Here is a 24,052-nt window from a genome sequence, read left to right on the forward strand (position 1 = left end):
TTTCTGTTTCATAATTAATTCGACATTTTCGGTTAGTTATACAATATTTTCTGATTAGTTATGTAACATTTTAGCGAGCGGTTTGCGTTGCAGCATGCACCTAAGGCAAGGTCTAATTTGCTTGCCGACTCTCGAGCGGTCTGTGTGTAGCTGCAACGTGCTCCCGAGACCGAGTTGGGAAACAGTCAGTAGGTGGTGGCAACGACACGGCACGGCATGCAGGCACCCATCCGCGGTCAGCTGATGGGCGACCTACCTGATGCATTGATAGCTTGATCCTCGAGTGGCTGAGCCTGTCCGGCGTCCTGCGTCTGTGACACCGTTCCCCTGTGAGGTCGTGATCCTGTCCATCCAAACCCCGAGTAGGTGATGCTGGCGTGGCGTCGGGCCACCAATTTCCTAACAACAATGGAGAGGAGCTCAGATACTACGCTGCCTGATTCCCTATGCCCAATGTTCCATCCTTCCTCACCGACGTCGGAATATAAGTTTCTTCAAATCACAATCGATGTAGTGCAGTATTTATTGTGTAATATAGAGTTCTATATATCTAAGTCATCTGTGATGAACGTTGAGTAATTAATATTGTATCGATATGTTGTTCTGTAACTGTGTTTGCTTGATTTATTATGTTATATGGTTTGTTGTAGATACTATTTATGACTAATATCTGAATTCATATATTTTTATTCTTATAAGTTACCTGCTAGATTCTGAAGTTTTGAAGACATCTAATGAGAGGTTTTGTCATTACAGTCCATATTGATAAAATTTACTGTGTCTTTATGTTGTGTTCTATTTTTAACTATTTTTTTTACATAGATCCTATAATTAAATATGATTTGAACAATTACTTATATTAACAGCGAGTATATCGTGCCTTTTTAATTCCTAAGATAAAAGTTACACCATGATACCTAAAATTCTGCACACCACCTCACCTGAGCCGAAGCCTCGGCCCCGCAGCTCCATGTCCTTTTCTCCCCCTCGCGCATGCAATACATGTGGCCCGCGCGGCGGACGCGCTCGGTGGTTGCTCTGGCATTTACCGCTCGCGAGCTGACGAGCCGCCGGGTGTTTAATTAACTCATGAGCGGTCGGCCATCCCACGCCTATATATAATGCTGCTCCCGGCCCATCCCACGGAACAGAGGCTGGTCGAAGAACCAGAGAGTGAAAAAAACAATTCTTTCCTCCCCCAACCCACGAGAGCGAGGTGTTTTGACCGGAAATCTTGCTGTGTGCCAACCTTAACTGCTACGATCGAGGCGGAGGGAAGGTTCCACCTCCGTACATGACGTCGATGGAGCTGCTGGCCGGGAGATCATTCTTACCGGGCTCTGCCGGTGCGGCGGCGGCGGGCCGGGATCGGATAGGTGGGCCCTGTTTCGCCGCGAGCCTCGCGGTCGGGAGGCAGGGGAGCGGGCAGAGGAGGGGGTCGCTGAGGTCGACGGCGACGGTGGGAGCCCTGGCCGAGCGGGTCGTCGTGACGCCGGCGCCGGCGGAGAGGGCCGGGTCGGGGGCTGCGACGCCGGAGCCGCACCCGCAGAGCGTGGCGGCGCGGGCCGTGGTGACGGTGCGGCGGAGGCGGAAGGAGGACGCCAAGCAGCGGGTCGTCGAGCTGCTGGACGCGTACGCTGACAGGGTCGGCCGGAGCGTACTCCTCGAGCTCATCAGCACGGAGACCGATCCAAGTAAGACTTCCGCCCCCGCCGCCGCCGCCTCCGCGACGCGGCCGGCTCATCTCGCCCTTGGAATTCCACGTTGCGTTGCATCTTCGAATTGTACTAGCACGATTTGCCTTCCTTTTTCTTTCCTTTTTTCCTTCTCTCCTCGCTTCCGAAGCAACTGGGCGAGAATATTATGGTGCGTCTTGACCTAGGGGGGGCTTGTCATCTGTTCCAAATGGACCATCACATGGAGCACCCCATCCCTCTCTTGATTTGATTTGTTTCAAGCCGCGATTTTTACCCTCTCATCGGCACCGTACGGATGCACCGTAATCATATTTATATCGAATTCTGAAAAGCAGAGCATTAAGCTGACTGAGTGAATCATTGCCGATGTGATGACAGGAAAAGGGGGCCCCAAGAAGAGCAAGCGATCCGGGCTGGTGGGCTGGTTCGAGAAGAAGGACGTCAAGGCGGAGCGGGTGGTGTACACGGCGGAGTTCACCGTCGACGCGGCCTTCGGCGAGCCGGGCGCGGTGACCGTGCTCAACCGGCACACGCGCGAGTTCTTCATCGAGAGCATCGTCGTCGAAGGCTTCCCATCGGGCCCCGCGCACTTCACCTGCAACTCGTGGGTCCAGCCCAGCCGCGTGGACCGCAACCCGCGCGTGTTCTTTACCAACAAGCCGTACCTGCCGTCCGAGACTCCACCGGGGCTGCGGGAGCTCCGGCGGCAGGAGCTCACCCACCTGAGGGGCGACGGCGCCGGCGAGCGCAGGACCACCGATCGGGTGTACGACTATGACGTGTACAACGACCTCGGCCACCCGGACAAGGGCGCCGAGTTCGCGCGCCCCGTCCTCGGCGGCGAGCAGCTGCCGTACCCGCGGCGGATGCGGACTGGCCGGCCCCGGACCGTCACAGGCAAGCCTCGCTTTTCCGCTCACTGGTCACCACCGTCATCTGCCCAATAAATTCCCCGACAGTAACAGTGGCCTCCCTGACATGGCCGGCGTACCTTTCGTATCTAAACCACCCGATCGCGCCGACGTTGACGCTAACGTTCCGCGACTTTTGCAGACGAACGCGCGGAGAGCAGGGTGGAGTACCCGGAGCCCATCTACGTGTCGCGGGATGAGGAGTTCGAGGAGGGCAAGAACGAGATGCTGTCGGAGGGCGCGCTCAAGGCGCTTCTCCATAACTTCATGCCGCTGCTGGTGAGCTCCGTGTCGCCGGACATCCGGGACTTCGCCGGCTTCCACGACGTCGACAACCTCTTCAAGGAGGGCCTCCGGATGAAGCAGGCGCTGCAGGACCAGCTGTTCCAGAAGATCCCCTTCGTGCGCAAGATTCAGGAGAACAGCGAGGGCCTCCTCCGCTACGATACTCCCGACATCATCAAGAGTAAGCGAGCAAACCATGCATCCTCCTTCGTCGATGATTCATGGAGATACGATACGATACGATAAGATACGGAGCACGGCGGCATTGTTGTACTGACGCTGTCGTTTGTGTTTTCTCCCCTTCCGTGTGGCAGAGGACAAGTTCGCGTGGCTGCGCGACGACGAGTTCGCGCGGCAGGCGCTGGCTGGCATCAACCCCGTCAACATCGAGCGTCTTCAGGTAACCTGCGTCCCTGTCACGCCCAACACGTCACTACTCTGAAACTGCCGAACCAGAGCTCGACGGCCCCAGCTGTTGCTGTACTGTACGCGGAGTGGAGCCGAAAGACGCAGCAGTGCTTACTCGTTCGATTTTTGCATGTTTCCAGGCGTTCCCGCCGGTTAGCAAGCTCGACCCAGCCGTGTACGGCCCGCCGGAGTCGGCCATCAAAGAGGACCACATCATCGGGCAGCTCGACGGCATGTCGGTGCAGCAGGCGCTGCAGGACAACAGGCTGTACATGCTGGACTTCCACGACATCTTCCTGCCGTTCCTGGACCGGATCAATTCGCAGGACGGGCGGAAGGCCTACGGCACGCGCACGCTCTTCTTCCTGACGGCCACGGGCACGCTGAAGCCCATCGCGATCGAGCTGTGCCTGCCGCCGATGACCGACGTCTGCAAGCGCGCAAAGCGGGTGTTCACGCCGCCCACCGACGCAACCAGCAACTGGCTTTGGCAGCTCGCCAAGGCACACGTCTGCTCCAACGACGCCGGCGTCCACCAGCTCATTAACCACTGGTACGCCTCTGAACACGACACTGCTTATGCGTTTGCGAATGCATTCCGTGAGCTGTGGATACAGAGGAACTCAACTGTCCGACCGATGGGCTGCATGTGCAGGCTGAGGACGCACGCGTGCATGGAGCCCTTCATCATCGCGGCGCACCGGCAGATGAGCGCGATGCACCCGATCTTCAAGCTGCTCAAGCCGCACATGCGGTACACGCTCAAGATCAACGCGCTGGCGCGGCAGATCCTCATCAACGGCGACGGCGTCATCGAGTCGGGCTTCACCCCTGGACGCTACTGCATGGAGATGAGCGCGTTCGCGTACCGGGAGCTCTGGCGGCTCGACCAGGAGGGCCTCCCCGCCGATCTCATCAGAAGGTACACACATTACTCTGTTCACTGCATCATCATCACCTGAAATGTCTCTGGTTTTGCATGTTGCTATACCTGCGCGAGTGCAACAGAAATGGGCTGGGCGCTCAATTCGCTTGTTTTTTTTTTATTGACAGAGGCATGGCCGTGGAGGACCCGACGCAGCCGCACGGGATCCGGCTGCTCATCGAGGACTACCCGTACGCCACCGACGGGCTGCTCCTTTGGTCCGCCATCTCGCGGTGGTGTGATGCCTACGTGGCGGTCTACTACCCGGATGACGTGGCCGTGCAAGGCGACCGCGAGCTGCAGTCGTGGTACACCGAGGCCGTGCAGACGGGCCACGAAGACAAGCGCGACGCGCCCTGGTGGCCGCGCCTCTCGACGCCCTCCGACCTCGCGTCCCTGCTCACAACGCTGCTGTGGCTCACCTCGGCGCAGCACGCGGCGCTCAACTTCGGGCAGTACCCGCTGGGCGGGTACATCCCGAACCGTCCGCCGCTGATGCGGCGGCTGGTGCCGGCCGAGGGCGACCCGGAGTACGCGCACCTGGTGGCGGACCCGCACCGGTTCTTCCTCTCGGCGCTGCCCAGCCTGACGCAGACCACAACGTTCATGACGGTCATCGACACGCTGTCCACGCACTCCGCCGACGAGGAGTACCTCGGGGAGCGCCCCGACGAGGAGTGGACGGCGGACCCAACCGCGCTGGCTGCCGCGCGCGAGTTCGCGGACGACGTGCGCCGCGCCGAGGAGGAGATGGAGCGGCGCAACGCCGACACGGCACGGCGCAACCGGTGCGGCGCCGGCGTGCTGCCGTACGAGCTCATGGCGCCGTCGTCAGGGCCGGGCATCACCTGCCGAGGCGTTCCGAACAGCGTCACCATTTAGCCTCAGTTCGGCCATGGTCAGATAACGAGATGATTTGCAGTGGAAATTTTCCACGCATTATACTCGGGCGGCAAAAAATCTAAGTAGGAGCAAATGATTTTTGCTTTGGTTCTCATGGGCAAATTTCCATTGATTTGGGTAAGAATAGGAGGAACTTGATTTTTGACAAGGGGATGGAGGCAGCTGATAATGTAGAATTGGTGTAAATAACTTGTCATATATATAGAAAAACAATCAATGGAAATACGAATATATAGAGTTCTCTGGCACACTTGTTCAGTATCTATAAACGACACTGTGCACTCTCTTGTTTTGGCATGCTTAATCTCTAAGCGTTTTTACTTTCTAAATCATATTAGAATATTTATTTTTTTACCACTCTAACAAAAGCGATAATATGAGAAATTAAATAAAGAAGTGCATTGGTTTATATGTGATGAGACATTGACAACCGTTGATGTGTCGTAAATTTGGTTAGCATATGTTTATGGATGTTTATTCTTATTTATGTCTAACTCGAGTTGACGGTGTTTGGAATTGACGAATTATTCTCTGTACGTAGAAAAATTAAACACGCTGAAAGTTCCGGTGTTTACCGGAAGTTCTGGTGTTCACAGTATATACTCATCGGACTATTTCTTGTATAGAGCAAATTTTTTGAGCGAAATTGGAGATCAATGCACCGGAATATCCGGTGAGTACGGTGGCTACACAGGATGGTATCACCGGAGCCTTTTTAATGCTGAAGCAGAAATGAAAGTAAACACCGAATGGTTCAGTGATGGACATTGAGAGCGCCAAAGTATTTTCTACAGAGAGGAGATTATTGGCGCCAAGTTTGATTATATACACCGGTGTAGAATGATATTTTGTCACCAATATATACACATATATATCACAATCAATAAAAAAAAAGTGAAGAACAAATGGGCCTGTTTGCTTTCAGTTTCAGCAAATGAACACGTGCCCTCTCTTTTCTTCACTGCAGGCTGGCCCATGTTCTTCTCCTTTCTCTTCGACTGGGCCAAGACCAGGCAGCCCACACTATTTTCTTCCCTGTCGCAAAAGCCCAGCTCGCCATATCATCTTCTTCCTCACGATCTCCCTAGCAAAGCCATCTCCTCTCCAAACCAAGCCGCAAGATCCGCATGAGTCAAGCTCAGGTACAAAGGGAAGATCATCTGGAAGTTGTCAAACGGGATCAACCGTGGATCCTCAGTTGAATCCCCACCTTATCCCTATATGTCGGAGGATGAACTCCTGTCGCAGGGATTCCGAGAGACCCCTTTTTAAAGATTCGGCCGGGGGGATGATCCTGAACGAGCTCATCGGGGAAATAAATGGAAACAGAAATAAATGCAACGGCTGGTGGTGGGGGATGATCGACCTAGTGCAAAAAAGAGATAGATGCACCGGGGTTTAGACAGGTTCGGGCCGCACGAGGGCGTAACTCCCTACTCCTGTGTGAGCGTTATATCTTTCCTTGAAGGGAATTCTTCAAGGATGTATCTGGTTACAAGGGCGTGTCGCCTATAGAGAGCTTGAGGCTCCCGTGTTCTAGCTCTGTTCGAGCTTGTTTGAGATGTTCTTGTTCTATCATGTTCGTCGCGCTTCTTCTAGGTCTCCTGTTTGTGCTGTCTCGTCTGATCTGGACTGGTCTTCATGTGTTCTCCATCCTTTCCTTTTATAGGCGCGCCGACCTCGACTTATCCTGAATGGGAAAGAGGGGGCGCGAGTGCCAAGGTGCCACGGAGAAAGGCGCCATCATTCCGTCTTGGCGAAGTGACAGGGGCGGTGGAAAAATGCGGCGTGCATCCGACCACCCGCCACTGTGGATGTCCTTCGGCGCCATTAAGAGGGTCCACCAGGCAGCCATAGAGGCGCCCGGTGCGCCCACTCTGTCTTGTTCTTCTGCCAGGGCAGGGTGGCAGGCGGAGCGTTTCGATCCTGGCAACGTTATCCCGAGGCACCCGGATGAAACGGGACGGGACCCGTGCATTTAATGGACCCACGCCCCCCTGCCAAAGCTTGGCAGGGTCTGACACTAGGGCGTGGGCAGCTGAGAATGTCAGGATGTCAGGCCGCGCGTGCCTATTAAATGCGGCATTGGACCTTTGACTGGCTGACACCCCGCCGGTGGGACCCTTTGGGTCGTCGGGCGATCTTGTGCGAACCTTCGGGGAACCTGGCGCTCGGGGGCGGCCACGTGCAGCCCCGAGCACTCTCTCCCGAGCACTTCGGTGAGACCTTCGGGGCACCGAGTCCTCGGGGGCTGCCATGTGCAGCCCCGAGCACTCTCTCCCGAGTACTTCGGTAAGACCTTCGGGGAACCGAGTCCTCGGGGGCTGCCACGTGCAGCCCCGAGCACTTCGGTGAGACCTTCGGGGAACCGAGTCCTCGGGGGCTGCCACGTGCAGCCCCGAGCACTCTCTCCCGAGCACTTCGGTGAGACCTTCGGGGAACCGAGTCCTCGGGGGCTGCCACGTGCAGCCCCGAGCACTCTCTCCCGAGCACTTGGCTGTTTGGATCATCGGGGGACTACAGTACTCGGGGGTAAGTGAGAACCCCTCCGAGCACTTTCTTCCCGGAACTTAGTTTCTTCTCATCCTGCAGGGTGGACCTCGCGGGATGGTGACACGTGGCGGATGGCCGGCCCGGTCTCGGGACTCAGGGACCCCTGGTTCCTGATACACCGACACTATACGAGTCAAACTCGAATCCTCATCTATTCCAACCAAATTGAATCTAGCTAGCCCCAAATCCCAACCGAATTCGATCTCTATATCTTCACTATAGCCACATATATAAAGGAATCGACTCGTTTCAGATCGGGAGGGGGCTAATGGAGAAGGGGGCGAAGCCCTACTGGGCTGAGCACCTGCACGCACCGACATGGTGTCGCGCCGTCATCCCTACTGCCCGACCTGCTGCTGCCATCGTCGAAGGAAAAGAAAAGGGGTGAAGTCCCTGGCCGAAGGCCTGCGCGCCGTTCACCTGGCCGCCGCCTGAAGCCTTGTTCGCGTCACCGAGCCATGTGTGCCCTTCTGAGTTCCTGGCCGCCGCTCTGCGAGCTGCCTTAGTGGTGGATGCCCACCGTGGAGAAGAGGGCCAAAGCCCTTGCGCCGCCCTGTTGTCGCTGTGCCACGCCGTTGTTCTGCCTGCACACCCTGTCGCGTGCCAACGGGCCTCTACCGCCGCCCATCCCTGCTGCTGCCACCACTGATAAGGAAGAAAGTTGACCGAAAGCCCTACCATGTACTCTATCGAGGCCCAGCTGGTCGCTGCTGCACCTACCGCCGCCTGGGCTTACGCCCCGGCCGAAGATGCGTCGACCCCTCCCGCTACTCGCTGCGCCCAGAGAAGAAGAGCGAGCCCTTTGTGCCATAGACACTTGAGCTCAGGCCGTGTGCCGTAAGAAGTTCTGGGTTTCAATCGTGCACCGTCGAAGTCTTGTACTCCGGTCATGCGCCAGTGAATTCCGAGCTCTGGCCACGGGTCGTGATAGCCTTTCCGTCGTGTCGCCCATGCGTGTCATTGTGCTTCTCTCTCTCTCTAGAGTCCGGCTGCTTCACTGTCTGGTTGCCAACATGCTTGAGCACTAGTGCTCCACTCCTGCTCTAAGCCCCTAATGCATGCTAGTTCCTGATGATGTTACATTACTCCTCTGAGATGGGTTATCTTTGCTTTGATGGTTTGATCAGTAGAAGTATTGTTGGTGGGCAGCCTGCTATCATCGCCCCCACCCATGGGATTTGCATGAGCTATCATCTTTGCTCATTTTTGTTCTAGTCGTGGCATTTGGCTGTTGTTGGTTCGGTTGGAGCCATGCTGTTGATAGGACTTGGCAGTTACTCTGATACGTTGATAAGTGGAGCTGCCCTTTTGGTGTTGCCTTCCTGATGTACGGCTCTCATTGTGGCATAATCCTATTACCATTTTTCTGCTATTAGCTTAGTTAACTGCCCAGTGGCCAATTCCTTCTTTATTGCCGGTTCCAATTACCACTACTGTTACTGTGGAGGGAAGCTGTACATGTTGCCCCCCTGAAATCTGTGAGCAAGCAGTACCGAGATGTGTGATCACCCGGCTTGTGTGGCTTTCCCTTTATGGTTTTCACCTTTGTGATATAATGCCTACGTGGCTGTCCGATCATGACGATCACAGAAAATATGTGTGCCATTACGATAGGAGCCTGCGTGGCCCACAAGTGATCATCCCGCCTTTGTGGCTTTTGCCTATGTGGCTCGTTGCCTGTTGCCTATGAAGACAGCCGATGAGGACAAGTCTGAGGCTCGAAGTGGAGTTTAGTGAGTCAAGCACGACGTCAGAGCTCCTAGTTGTGGCCAAGCTGCCACTTCCGATTGTAGCTATGTGTCATGCCACGCTCCTAGCTCACTTCTTCATATAAACACAATTCTAAGGTCTATGTGGCCAATGATGATCCGAGATATATAAACAGTTCAAAAAGCTCATTCTACGCTATTATCCCGTCTTCTTTATTGCTTTTGTTTCTAACATTTAATTTGATTGGTCTGTGTTACGTGTGACTATAGCCATGCAGACTCGGAGACGACCTCAATAGGACGACCGCCAACGCAGCTTAAATGGAGGTAGCCCAAGGACGGGCGTAATTAACCGGAGAGCTTCACAAAGCCCTGAGAATCAAAACAAAGCAATCGCTAAAGAATATCAAAAAGTCGGATAGCATGTGCGTTGTGGAATAAATTGTATAATGAGAAATTGTACTTTATGATTTCGACATGAATGAACGAAGTTTACATGTTTCAATTATTATATTCTCCTATCTCTTATATATTTTGTATATTGGCACGCCCGCAAACATTCCATACACAGTTTCCAATACAAACTCAACGCGAGTTTACCTTGTGCGAAATAGCCGGATAGTCTGATGCTGAGATTGTGAATACCTGAGAATGCACCGGAACTTTTGTTGCAGAGAGGTTATAAAAAGGTGGTTCAGTGGATTAGCACACACCGGATTATCCAGTGATGGACATAAATCACCGAAAGCCTTCACTGAACCTTTTTTTTTTGCAGAGAGAAAATTTTCTAAAACAGATAGTGTTACACTTACTGGATGATCCGGTGTTCAGAAACAGAACACACTCAAACATCCAGTGTTCACGTTTTCCGCAGGATGTACCTTGAGTTGATGTTTCTGATTTTTTGCTAATCTGTAGATGTTTTGAAGTATGAAAAAAATGTGTTTGCTTGTTTCATGATGTGCAGGTGACGAATGCAACGATTAAGTAGGGTCGGACAGAGTCAAATGTGATTCTAGCTGTACACATAAAGATTAAACAAAGTATAAAATAGAGAATGAAGATGACATGTTGATAAAATCAGTTAAGAGGATATCGATGTAAGTGATAAGATGGTTAGGAGGATCGAGAGCGGAAGAAACTTACCGACGGTCAAAATCTTAAAATGGAGGATACGCGTTATCATCAGAGCGTTTACTTTAGGTGCAAACAAGTCACTGTTTGTCACGTTTTGAAAAAATGCTAGGATTTCACAGGTTGCTTCAAAACCGTGAGAACATTTGAGTAATACGTGATATTATCGTGAAGTTTACATCGAGACAAAACTAAGTCGTAAAAACACCACAAACATCCGATTAATATAGAAAAATAAATAAACTAAAATATTCTCAGTAGTAAATAAAAATGTACTATAAAAGAGGTGTATTTAGAAAAAACTAAAAAATTTAGAGTTACTATAGGAGAAAAAACCAACCACTTAAAACTATTATGTCACTCATTTAAGAACCTAATGTTAGTTTTAGAGAAAAAAAATTAATATTTAATTTACATATTATATGGGTTTTAAGTGAAAAATATTTATAATCCGTATAAAATAGGATTAAGCTCTTCAGTAATCAGTAATAAAATATGTTTTTATATATGCTTAAATTCTTCTTTTAATTTATCTCCATTAGTTTTTTTTACAAGTTTGCAAGATTTTGGTATTTTATTATGATTTTCGTTTTAATTATTTAGTGAATTTTCAGCACATTTTAAAACTATCTTTCTTATTACTAAAGTCGTAAAAATCAATACAAGTGTATACTCATGATTATGAATTTAAAGAATTTTTAAGCTCTAGATTATCAATTTGAAAAAAAAAATTAATGGGTGATTTTATCTTTGATTTTAAATTTTTTCTTCTCAAGTTCCAAATTTTGTATGTAGATAAATTATAAATTGATTTACTGTAAAACCATAACACCAGCTTTTGATTGGATCTTCAAATTCTTTGAATTTTTGTTTTAAATGGATCTTTTAGGTTAAACTCTGCGTTTCCACTATTTTTTATTACACTTTAATTTTAAGTGCGTTGAATAACAATAAAAATTTCTATTTTAAAATAAATTATTAGGACATTTATTCACGTCGTCATTCTTAGTCATTACAAACTGATAAATAATTCCTAAACCGAATGATAAATTGAACACTCTAATAAATATCTAAGTGGCTAAAATCAAATGCCCCAATCATATCTAATTGTCCTGAGATACCAGAAGCCAAAACAATAAGCTTGCTTTTAGTTTCCTAGTCATGATTTGTTTTGGCAAACGTTCGGGTTTAATAAATTTCAAGATCTCAAGATGTGCATATCGCCCTTTTAGATCCAGCGTTCGGTACTTGGTAGATCAGCACCCCCTTCTATTCACGGTTCTTTTCTATTGCAGCAGATTGACAAACCAACCACCATAACGTATAAGCGATGGATGTATTCAACAAGCATCAGCAAGAAAAAATAAAACAAGAGTACAAACAAATAAAATAGAACCATGAAACAGAGCAAATATCGTTAGAAATCAAAGCATATTTATTTTCAAAAGAAAAAACTAGCAGGTCAAAGAACTGTATGGGCAAGTTGAATGCGACAAGCCATACAAGAGGATGGCGAGCGCCAGAATCTTAGCCCAATTACTCTAGGCAACGTACAGCGCTGAAAACGCTATCGAAAGAAGCGCATCAGAGACTCTAATTTATTGCCTCAAATCTAGAAACCGAAAACGACCATAGCTTATGCAAAAACCATGTCGGCGACTGGACGAAATCGCATTAGACTCACGAAAGATTTGTGCAATCAACACATAGTATGATCTCAGAGTTTGATGGTATGTATGAGCAAATCATCATCGTCTAACGCAGAATCGAAGCACCGACGGATCTAGAACCATCAAAGAAACGAACAGAGACAGAGAGAAAACCAAAATAAGGACATCAATCGGCTTCTGAACTTCGGAAGCAGGCGGAGAAGAAGAGCGGCGGCGGGCGAGGTAGACTGCAACGTTAGAAGTCAGGCGTGCGATTATATAGAGCAGCTGCCGGCGGGGAATGCAAACCCTAGCGATCGTGAATTTACTTGTTTACCCCTCACCGAATGGCTCGTGGGCCGTTTTGTTGCGTGATCCTAAATTGCTGGGTCGTTGATCTTTCTAGTTTCTTGTAGCCTATGTAAATTGCATTGAGGCCCACCAAGCCCACCGGTCCAGGTTTAGACCGCCTGCCAACTGCCGAGCAGCGCGGCCTTTGTTCTGTAGGCTCAAACCTGATCGACCGCACCAAAACTTGTGTCGAGCTTGGTAACTCCAACGTGGCCACTCCAAGCCCGTGTACCACGCATCGCGGCATGACGTGATCCCGCGCACGCCCGTTTCCTACTACGTGGGTAGCAGGCTGGTCAGGGCCGCCGCGGCCAGAAGTCTGGTGCTCGCTATCGTCGGCCGTGCAAAATGTTCGGTGCACGGATGTACATGGGGCTGTTAGGGGTTGACTGGGCTATTTCTTGCTGGCCTCCGCTTATCACCCTCCTATTTTCTTTCTCTTTCTGTTTTCCTACCCACTCCGGTGAGCTCTCACTCCCGCTGTTGAGCACACACGCACGTGCCACATTCATCACGACGTGCTCTCCACCACACTCTCACCCGTCCCACCCTCCTCCTCTGTCTTCACGGATCTTTTGCGGTTAGATTCGTTGTTGTCGCCGCCGCATTAACCTTTACAGGACTCTCCTTTGCCTCCCGACCACAGGCTCCGCTCACTACCCTCCTACCTCTCGCAGCTTCTATGGCACCATGCCTTGACCATCCCTCTAAGCTCATCCCAATCCATCCAGAACCCAAACCCTCGCTCCTTGACACTAACCCTAGCGGCGGTGGCGCAACAACAAGGTAGACACATTGTTGTGCGGGGTCCACTATTTACGGCTAAAGAGGGAGGGTGGGCGGAAGTCAGCTTGGCAATGCATGTGCGAACCAGATGATTGCCCAACGTACACCAAGGGCGATGCCAGGGCATGGCTTAGGTAGACTCACTGGACATCAGGTGTCTCAAATACTTGTTATTGCCATGCGTGCAGCGCAACAAATTTGAGGGGTTGTCATTGCTGCTGTCGCGCTGCCGGTGTCGACCACTCCTAGTGCATGCGGCGTGCGCGAGACTGCGAGAGGGCCCTTAAGGCTGGTCGAGGTGCTACCGTGCTGGGAGGATTTCACTTTTTCAGTGTGCCGCTTGTGCTTCAGTGTCGTGGGATAATCCCTGATAATGAATTCGGGGTGTACCGGATGACGTGCATATTGATCGGTGCTTCTTTATGGTGGAATCGGTTGGGCACAAGAACGCGAGATATTATCCAGGTTCAGACCTCCCGTGGGATAATATCCCTATATCATGTGTATTTTCTTATGGATTGGATAAACTTGTTTCAGAATGTCTTTCTTTATAAGTTAGGTCATCTCCCTTTATATAACAAGGGAAAATGAGTACATACAAATAGATTATGCCAAACTCTGTAGCTGATCTACTCCTGATGAAACCAACTACTCCTATGTCATCATTACGGAGGGAATACACACCCAACCTACCTTAGTCACCCTACATGCCTTGTCACGTCTACCGAGCGCTGTCACGCTCGCCTATGAGGCCATCCCGTAGCACTAAATGCTGCGGAACGAGTCACTCCAACTTTACGCCTGTCTATGACCATGCTCGCCGAAAGGAGGTGCCTGCGAAAGGAAAAAACTTGAGTGAACAATATTTGATATGATTTGACTAGTTAGGTAAGTACCTGCCCTATGACCAGCAAGGACTGGTTGCAGGGTCTTCTCCTTCGACTAGAGAACTGGCCAACTGAGCCCCACCCTGGTCATGGGGTAAAGCCATGGTCTCGAGGATATCAACAATCGACTGATATTTGGTAGCGTGTGGCCCACCCGGTGGGGCACCCGCTTACCTATTACACTATAGTAGCCCCCAAGCTCCATCTCGGATATGACAGATTGAGTGGTTTGGCGTAGATATTCGTGGTCACTATGCGTCTTGTGGTTGTGAAGGAAAAAATGAAATGGTGCCAGACCTAAAGGAATTTTGATTCCCCAAGTGTGGACTCTCAAAATTCGAAAGGACCAGATCTTGCGGCGGTTGAGATATAATAGTGCCCCTTTAAATTGTAGTGTAGAGGTTCCTCACGAACCTTTCTGTCGTTTCCCTTAGCCTCCAAGCTTCCGTGCCCAAAGCCTATCATCTCTACCTCCGATCTTGCCATCAAAGCATCTATCCCCGTTGTCCGATGGCGTGCACCGGCAGTGAGCCCGCCTTCCCAAAATCCAAGTGCGATGTGGCGAGGCTGAAGCATATGCATGATGGTGGTCTGCTTACTCGCTGCCTGTCCTCTAGGTACCACTCCAGGGAGAGCCCGCTCCCCACCAGGGAGAGATTATGATGCTCGTCTATTTCTTCTTGGTCGGCCTTGTGCCACCTTTTTCTGAGTTATTCACCAGCATCATCTCCTTCTACGATATATGCTACCTCCATCTCAACACCAATTCCATTCTCATACTGAGCATTTTTGCTCATCTGTGTGAGAACTTAATGAGAGTCGATCCATGCCTAGACCTCTTCTGGTTCTTCTGCACATGCCGGTCAGCAGAGGTGGCCAAATGGGCGGCCCAGCCCAGCACGACACGAGCCCATTGAGGCACGACCCGTTTAGGCACGGCCCGTTTAGGCCCGTTAGCTAAACGGGTCATGCCGTGACAACCCACGTGCCGCGACTCTAGCCCATGCATGACCCACTTAAGATCGGGTCATGCTGTACTGGTCAGCGGCACGGTAAGCCCGACGACCTTTTTTTGCCCGTCAGCCTGTGGAAAAATTAGAAAAATCACAAAAACTTGCTTTCACCCGGAATCGAACACACGACCTTCTGCTTGGGAATTAAACACACTACCATTGTATCACATATCCTATATGGTATTAGATCTAAACAAATTATATAAGATATTACAAAAATAGAAACAGCTAAATGGGTCATACCGTGCCGGCCCGTCATGTCGTGGCTCCAGTCCAGGCACGGCCCAAGCCGTCGTGCCGTGCCGGCCTGGCCCGTTAGCCGCTGTGCCGGGCCATGCCTAGGTCAGGCTGAAATGGCCATGCCTCATGCTAGCCCATTTGGCCCAGCCCACTTGGCCACCTTTACCGGTCGGTGACCGGGTTGGACACCAGAAGTTGCGGGTTCCGTCTCCGCGATGGCGCTGCGGACTCCAACATCGAGGTGGGCCTCAAGTCATCGCGATCAGGCTAGAAAGAGGAGCGGTTCTACCCTGCGGCAGACAACTCATTGGACAACATTAGTATGCCGAGCGCGTCGGTATAGGTCATTGACATCTGGGGGAGCAGCCCCATGACAACTCTAGAGCTGCTAACACTCGCCAAACGGATCGGTTGGCTCCGAGAGGGCAAGGTTTCTTTGCTAGGGCAAGGTTGGGCAAGAATTGCATCTTGCTTCTTCCCCTCTCCTCTCCCCGATGTATGTAAGAAGCTAGCTGTGGTGGGCACTGAGCAAGAAAGCAGCCATGGTCACCAAGTAAGCAAGCAACAACTTCAACGTTGTGAGTACGAGTGGTAGCGCTGCAACGCTGCCGAGCTTGCCAATCCATCCGCTGCAGTCGAGCTCATCGAGGCCGTCCGTGATGGTGCTCGATTTGAAGGTTGTTCCTTTCCTTCCATCCTTTCCTCAAAAATTTTAGGCCAAAATACATTCGGAACAACCCACAACAACACAAGAAACGGAGCCACACAAGCAGCAAAAGGTTTACCGAAGCTTAACGAGCCCATTTGGATTTGATTTTGTCTATGATTCATGTGGTTCAGGCAGGGAGTTTCAATTTGTCTAAAAAGTTTCTATTTTGCTACAATCATGTCGTGCTTCACTGTTGCAAGGTCGTCCCTATGGTCGTTGAGGGAGCAGCAGCAAGCTCGAGAGGAGGTAAGGAATCAACATGAGCAAGAGAGGTCGTGCTGTAATTTATGCAAGTTTTAAGTATCTGATATCTCTTTTATACACTGTGTTAGCTTCACACGCATCGTAAAAAGGGCTAACACAATACTCTATATTTAGAATACAATTTGTTTGAAGTATTTGCTTACATTTTTTTCCATATTTAGTGCATGATCTTTCCGGTACAACCACAAGTAATTAATTGGGGTTATAAGATAATCTTTGTACCACAACCAATAAGCAACTGATAGGAGCAGCAAAAGAAAAATATTGTGCAATTGGACGGGCAATTAATAAAATATAGACGCTTGGACATGGAGATGTTACCGTGATCAGCTTTGAAGAAGACATTATTTATTTTATATTTCAGGCAATCGTAAGCAATTAGAGATCCTTGATCATATCGTCATTTTTTATATTAGAATTTTGCCTAGCAAGAAAAATATATTTGGAGAAGAACCAAACTTTTGCAAATATAGTTTGCAATTAATAAATTCTAATTTGAAATTACAAAAACTAACAACTATGTTCCAACAATACAACTATATCAAAACTCTATATCTAAATACAATAATAGAAGATCAATTTGTATAATTTCTACAAAATTTATACAAATAAAGTTTGGACCCCAAAAATATAATTCGTGTAGAATACAATATTATCCCACAGAAGTTGAAAAACAAATAAACCATATACATTCGCCCGTACTACCATACGAACTTTGTTCGACTAACTTGGGCTGCCTCCACTTAATTTGTTTTTCTAAATATACACGCATTAGCTTTCACCCTCAAATAACAATGCAGCACTAAAATTACGTTTGGAGCATAATATGTTTTATTTTGTACTGATTTTATGTCTTTTGTAAATGAAGGATGATATCACATACAAAATCAAATTACACTTACTATTTTGATTAAACGGATTATGATGAATTTAGTTGCGCTATTTGTACGGGCCACCTTGCTAGTTAAGTATAAAAGGTAAGAAATTCCCCAAGATCTAAAGATGCTAGTGAAGAGGGACAGTTCCGAGTCATGCATTTCTTTCTTTAATTATTACCTTAGAAAACAAGCAACAACGATATGAGAAGTGCATGCAATTGCAGAATAAAGATAAGCGCATCCAATGTCAATAAGAGTTATTTTTTTAGTGGTGAAGAAAAGTACCATCATAACATCGGAGGGAGAGATTGTTTTCATTTCTATTTTACGGCATGGCAGAAATTTCTTTCCGATAAAAATATTCACTACTATGATCCTGAAGGCTCATCGAGTGTTGGCTGCCCACATCTAGTAGTCATAGAGATAATGGTCGTCGATGAAGAGCTCCTCAGCCTTTTAGACAACTCATCGAAGATGCCCATGTCGTGCTAACTCCTATCCCAAAAAGAATTCAACAAGAATCCCAAAGAGAGATCAATTACAGTGCAAACAAACAAGAATCAATGGCACGCCCGATCCATACAACTATATAGAGCATGCATAAATCTTCGCACTGTGGGAATCAAATTCTTAGAGAGAATAGAGTTTGGGGGACATTATTTTTTCGTGAATTTGCTTGTAAGACATTGTTAAAAATTTCATATGGGCATGATACTCGTTTTTTGTCTGTAGGACACTAGACAGTGTTATGCAAATAAGAAAAATTTATCAGTGTCCTAATGACCAAACCATATTTTATTAGTGTCATGTAAGCCAATTGCCCTTTTTATATAGATGGGACAAGTAATGCAACTAAGGCAGTAATTAATCATTATAGGTTTGCAATAATTTTTCACCAACCTTATTCACCGAAAGTATATGTGCGATATTTATTAATTACTAGGAATAAATGCATATCTATCCAAACCCTTTCTTCAATGACGACCCATAAATGATTGTATATATCACATCTACCCTAGTTCAACAATTTGTATCCTCATTCTTGAGATGCTTCAGAAATAATGGTGATTATCATCACCTGATTATGTCATTTGTCACGTACCAGTATTGCTAATTCACATGATAGATAACATACACACATCACTACACGTTGCACTAAACTCATACACCCACGAGTGCACACTCAATTATACGCATATAAATAATTTCGTTAAAAACACTCATATGCTTAAATTATAAGCATTAGGATTTAAACCTTAATATATAGATAGAGTGTATCCAAGTGTCTGTACCACAATACTAAGACGTGGTTCCTGTTGACACCTCCATTGTTGTACTTGCACTTCTACTTGACGTGTGTGTACGCCTACAACCCGTGTCAATTGGCACAACCAAACCGCACATAAACCAACAGGCAAATAAGAGCTCACATAAATCACACCACGCAGAAAAAAAGGAAACACAGAGACAAAATAAGAAGAAGAAAGCACATGAAGAAGCACTCGGATCAATAATTATTCCTTCACTGCGTATCCGCCCGTCCGTATCAGCATTGAGTTCAGCAGACTATGCTGTTCTTCTTCCTGGCGACTATCCTCCGCCAGAAGGTGGTCACCTCCTTCTCGATCTCGCGCTCCGTCTTCTTGGCCGGCTCCGGTGCCTTCTTGGCGGCGTGCGCGTCCATATCCGCCATGGTCTTGCTGAGGTCCGCGATGAGCCGCTCGGCGAGGCTGCGGCTGAAGTCCTCGCGGATGACGACGCGCATGACGGCGACGTGCTCCGCGTCGGCGGGCATGGTGTAGGCCGGCACGATCCAACCGAAGCGGCGCAGGCTCTCGGCCACCTCGAACACCGTGTACCGGGACGAGTCCTTGAGGGAGAAGGCCACCAGCGGCACTCCCGCGTCCTTGGACACCACGTCGAAATAGCCCATCTTCTCGATGCCCTCGCGCAGCACCGTCGCGTTGTCGCGGCAGTTCTGCATCACGTCCTTGTAGCCCTGCGCGTGCGACAAAACCAAATCAATTGCAGATTCAATGGTCAACTCATATCAACGCAAACAATCTGACGGTGCAAGGAGTGTTGAGTAGTTACTTGAAATTTTGCTAACTTATAGAGTGTCCTGATTTGTTCATGGAAATCACAAATAAAAATATGTACGTGTGCATAATCTAGTACTGCCTTTTCCAGTTGAAGAATTGGCATGAAGTTGATAGCTATTGAAGAACATTCGGATGGCGTGAAGTACTGGGACTGGGAGAATCCCAACAGAAAACACAACCACCTGAAATGCATGAATTGCGTGTTTGTTTGCTTGCAGATACAAACAACACACATTTTTATGTGTTCGTTGCAAAAACAAGCAAGAAATTAAACAAATCAGAACTCAGGAGATGTCAGTCAAAGACTACATGCACAGACATTCGTCAGTTTCTTGACGCATAAAAATTCCAAGTATACAACGGTAGAATTGGAATTAGAATCACACAAGGATGTAAATTGCAATTACCTCGAATCCGAGACGGATGAGCTGGTAATACTGTGCAATAATCTGGCTCGAACCTATCAAAGAGAGCAGATCGATGAACATACTGTTACTCACTGAAAGTCTGAAACAAATCAAACAAAAGCAAAAGAGGCGAGCGCGTACCTTTGGAGAAGTTGAGCGTGAAGGTGGGCTGGTCCGCGCCGAGGTAGTTGATGTGGAAGATGAGTTCGTCGGGGAGGTCCTCCTTGCTCCTCCAGATCACCCAGCCGACGCCGGCGTAGACGAGGCCGTACTTGTGCCCGCTGACGTTGATGCTCTTCACCAGCGGCAGCCGGAAGTCCCACTCCAGCTCCGGGTACAGGAACGGCGCGATGAACCCGCCGCTCGCCGCGTCCACGTGGATCGGAGTGTCCCACCTGGCAAAAAACCAAACCCATATCAGCCGAATCTGCATTACATTGCCGAACGTGACTCCCCCAATTGTTGTACGCTAGCTACGCACCCTGTCTCGGCGTTCTTGGCCGTGAGCAGGTCGTTGAGGCGCTTGACGTCCTCGAATTCGCCGTTGAGCGTGGAGCCGAGGATGGCGGCGACGCAGATGGTGTTCTCGTCGACCATCTCCGCGGCCTTGTCGGGGTCCATCACGTAGTACCCTTCCGTAAGCTTCACCTCCTTCAGCTCCACCTCGAAGTACCTGGCGAATTTCTCCCAGCAAACCTACGCACACGAGCAGGAAATCATTTCTAGAGTACGTAGTGTAATGTAAGGCGGGCGTGAGTGCATGACTCGCGACCGATGGTAATCGTGTTACTACTGCATCGTATCGTACCTGAACGTTTGCACCGGTGACGATGTTGGGTTTGTCGTAGGGCTTGCCCTCTGCTTTCATCTTGTTCTGCCACTTCCTCTTGAACGCCAGCCCGGCCAGCATGATGGCCTCCGAGGAGCCGACGGTCCCCACCCCGATCGCCGTCTCGTCGTCGCCGATCGGGGCGTTGAAGAGATGCGCGATCATGTTGACGCACCGGTTCTGTACGCGTACAAATCAATGGATAATGTTGTCAGGCACTACGAACAAAGACCAGATAGATCCTTGGTACCTGGAGCTCGGTGGTGACGGGGTACTCGTCCATGTCGACGTAGTTCTTGTTGATGGAGGCCTGGATGAGCTTGTCGCACTCGGGCTCCATCCACGTCGTCACGAAGGACGCCAGGTTCAGCCGCGGGTTCCCGTCCAGCATCAGCTCGTCGTTGATGATCTGGTACGCCGCCTCCTTCGGGATCGACTGCTCCGGGATCTTGAACCTGCACGCAGCAAAGCGGCGCACAAGCCGGATCAATGCCCAGATATACAGCTCAGGTCAGAACTAACAAAAGGCGACACGCCACCGTTCTGTACCTCGGGAGCGCGGTCCGCACGTAGCGCGACGCGAAGGTGGAGCAGTGCAGGGACTCGCCGGTGTTCGTCTGCGCCCTGGACAGCGCCATCTCTCTCGCCGGTTCAGCGCGCGGCTACGGATCTCTGGCTTTGCCGCCACGTGGTTATTGTTCGAGACGAGTAGCGCCGCAGATCACGATCGAGATGGAGCAGGGCAGCGCTGGTCGTAAGTTTTATAAGCGGTGGGAGGGCATAGGCGCGACGTGGTGGGGGCGCCATGGTTCTTGCGGAGAGGAGCGCTGCCGTCCACGCCATCCGCTCGTACGCCGGGCGGGGCGCACGGCTTTCGGCGCTGGACTCGGGGTGGGTCTCGCCCCGATCCGCTCGTAGCGATTCGCGGCAGAGGTCGGGAGTGTCCGACCGATCATCGAGTACTGTGTGGCACGAGAACATTGTCCGCTCAAATGTTGTTGCACACAGCTAGGAGCGACTCCGATCCGCTTCGGCGCGGACCGTGAGCCCGAGGCCACGGCGTGAATCAGAGAAGGCTGGCACACGAATCGCTGCGCACACGCTAATTTTAAGACAGAGAGCGGCGTGTGGAGACGTTCGTTGTGGCCCACGACGGAATATCGGCCCAGAACAAAACGAAGCAGAACGAAGCCAGAGGAAAACTGAAGGGCCTGCGGTCGCTCGGCCCAATATTTTGTTAGCAACCTGCGACGTAGGATTACTAGAATAAGGTAGTAGTGGCTACGAAGTACAAGAGTTCATCATCGGGGATCGCCGAGATGCCTCCGTCGACTAAAATGGACACCACCTTCTTCCTCTTCAAGTCCGCTGTTTCCACACGCCTGTCTAAATATTTTCACCCCCTCTGTTACATTGTTTCTTGGGCCCGACTCTCACACAACCCAACTAGCACTGTGATATTTTGGGTTGGCCTAGATAGTTCTACAACCATGGCCCAGCTTCTTTGTGCAGGCGCCCTCTTCACTTGTTACAAACGGAGTTTTTTTTATATATATATTTTCATTAAAAAAATAAATAAATAGATTCCGTAGCCGCGCGCCCCCTAATAGGGCTGTAGCCCTCTAAATGAACAGTTAGGCATCCTTACCGCTCACTGAGAGGGCGGGTGGCCTAACCGCCCCCTTAGAGAGCGGCAAGGCTATTAACCGCCCTCTGAGGGGGCGGGTAGGGTCTGCTGCCCAGTGGGAGGGCGGTTAGCACATTGCCGCCCTCCCAAGGGACGGTTATGGCATATTATTTTATAAAAGTTGCAAAATTTAGTGTATTTGGTCAAAATTTGAAATAGGGATTTTGCAAAATTTGGAATTAAAAAGGTTGAAGAGTACTGATAACGGTATACTGAGGAAGCGAGAATTTGGAGTAGATTACGTAATATTCGGAGGATAAAAAATTAATATTTGTGAACAAATTGTATATGTGAAGCACTCGTAGCATATTACGTGGGTATGAGGTTGCAAACGGCGACAAACATAAGATTAAACATATGGTGAAAAATATTACATGAGACTGTAACAACAACGACATGATGAGAAAAAAAGGTGGTATGTACGGTTCGCACAAAGACCTACTTATTAGTGCGACGCTCCTAATCATAACATGCCTTAGGGAGTGGAAACATGTCAGGTTACATTAGATACTCTCTACTGAGTGCATCTAGGATATTTCCCTTTCGCAGGGCATCGAGACCTGTCGCCTTAGCATGGCGGGCTCTCTCCCGCTTCCTTGCCCTCTCAGCCTCTCGAACCTGAGCCGCGGTATGGTCGTGCGTCTCCTTTCTCATGCGCTCTTCTTCCTGCCGCTTCAGGCGAAATTCCTCTTACTGTTGCTCGTACTCCCGACGTGCGTAAGCTTCCCTTCTCCACCTCATGGTCATATCGACTCACTGCTTCTGTTCCTCATTTTGCTCAATGTCGAGCCATTGAATAAAATCACAGAACAGTGGAGTGGACTGAATAAATAGAACAAGATGAGATGTTAGTAAAACAGGGTGTGAAATAGGCAAAGATGTGGCTGATGTTTGTTGCTATACTGGTAGATACTCATATGTTCTATGTTGAGGCTTGTCATATTGGCAGTTGGCACACATGAAGAAGCGCAACCCATATGTGTATGAGATGTCCTGCGGCTCGCGAAGCCTGTAACGGTCACCACAGAAGCACATCGGTGGTTCAATCCCTTGAAGGATGAAAATCCCCCAATATTTTCTTGGTGGGTTTGGTGGAGCTGAGGAAGATATTGCACTTGAGAGATCTGAGAAATGAGTGGTGCATCAATGTATGAAGGTTGGGCTATTTATGGTGGGGGAAGGCAGGAGCACTGGATTCCCTCTTGAAGAAAGAAGTGAGTGAAAGGGCTTAGAGGGTGGCAGGAGCATTGGATTCCATCTTGAAGAATGGGAAAGTTATGGCATTGATGCTGGACAGAGATTCCATGTGTATTGGTACATGTGTTGTCATTTATTTTTTGGTAAAAGCTGTCCCGTGTTGTCACTTCTTGTCGTAAGGAGACATGTGTTGTCATTTAATGGTTAAAACTGAGCGGTCATATCGTTTCTACAGATTACGTCAGGACAGAGGTGATGTCGTTTAATGGTTGAAGTTCAGTAGTGTGGTCACTTCGTGATTAAAGTTAGACTCCCGACAGAGTTATCAAGCGGTCACTTCGTGTATAAGTAGCTTTGTAAGCTATACTTTTTTAGTCTGTCGTGAACGGTTCATACATGGGTGAGGACGATAGAAAGTAGCGTGTGGTCATGTTGGATTAAGAAATGCAACTAGCGTGCCATCACATTGGAATAAGAAATGCAATTACAACATGGTAAGTGGACCATAAAGATTACACGCGTCCGAAT

The 24,052-nt window shown here is 49.3% G+C and overlaps 2 protein-coding genes across 3 annotated transcripts; one reads left to right on the forward strand and one right to left on the reverse strand.

The window, feature by feature from the left end:
- The first annotated feature begins 1,122 nt into the window (after window positions 1-1,122).
- LOC133887957 (putative lipoxygenase 5) lies at window positions 1,123-5,377 on the forward strand. 2 transcript variants are annotated; one of them, XM_062327997.1, is made up of 7 exons: window positions 1,123-1,790; window positions 2,076-2,600; window positions 2,757-3,074; window positions 3,208-3,293; window positions 3,442-3,854; window positions 3,957-4,223; window positions 4,355-5,377. In XM_062327997.1, exons 1-7 carry the CDS (start codon window positions 1,295-1,297, stop codon window positions 5,106-5,108), a joined length of 2,859 nt encoding a protein of 952 aa, XP_062183981.1. In that variant the 5' UTR covers window positions 1,123-1,294; the 3' UTR covers window positions 5,109-5,377. The 2 variants fall into 2 exon arrangements, with proteins under 2 accessions (XP_062183981.1, XP_062183982.1); XM_062327998.1 differs by having other exon boundaries at window positions 1,123-1,694.
- A 13,392-nt stretch (window positions 5,378-18,769) lies between these two features.
- Window positions 18,770-21,278, reverse strand: LOC133888828 (glutamate decarboxylase-like). Its single transcript, XM_062329200.1, has 7 exons — window positions 21,190-21,278; window positions 20,891-21,095; window positions 20,620-20,820; window positions 20,293-20,507; window positions 19,953-20,206; window positions 19,812-19,864; window positions 18,770-19,301 (listed from the first exon to the last, which is right to left on the reverse strand). Exons 1-7 carry the CDS (start codon window positions 21,276-21,278, stop codon window positions 18,861-18,863), a joined length of 1,458 nt encoding a protein of 485 aa, XP_062185184.1. The 3' UTR covers window positions 18,770-18,860.
- Window positions 21,279-24,052: the final 2,774 nt, after the last annotated feature.

This window comes from Phragmites australis, chromosome 13 (assembly GCF_958298935.1).
Source record: "Phragmites australis chromosome 13, lpPhrAust1.1, whole genome shotgun sequence".
Lineage (NCBI taxonomy): Eukaryota > Viridiplantae > Streptophyta > Magnoliopsida > Poales > Poaceae > Phragmites > Phragmites australis.

What these genes read in the sequence shown, in the direction of transcription:
- LOC133887957 (XM_062327997.1), top strand. Translation starts at nt 1,295, where the DNA reads ATGACGTCGATGGAGCTGCTGGCCGGGAGATCATTCTTACCGGGCTCT. An exon ending in TGCATCTTCGAATTGTACTA is followed by an intron (nt 1,791 to 2,075) that starts GCACGATTTGCC and finishes ATGTGATGACAG; the next exon opens with GAAAAGGGGGCCCCAAGAAG. An exon ending in CCCGCCGATCTCATCAGAAG is followed by an intron (nt 4,224 to 4,354) that starts GTACACACATTA and finishes TTTTATTGACAG; the next exon opens with AGGCATGGCCGTGGAGGACC.
- LOC133888828 (XM_062329200.1), bottom strand. Translation starts at nt 21,278, where the DNA reads ATGGCGCTGTCCAGGGCGCAGACGAACACCGGCGAGTCCCTGCACTGC. An exon ending in GCCAAGAACGCCGAGACAGG is followed by an intron (nt 20,207 to 20,292) that starts GTGCGTAGCTAG and finishes GTTTTTTGCCAG; the next exon opens with GTGGGACACTCCGATCCACG. An exon ending in TCATCCGTCTCGGATTCGAG is followed by an intron (nt 19,302 to 19,811) that starts GTAATTGCAATT and finishes TCGCACGCGCAG; the next exon opens with GGCTACAAGGACGTGATGCA.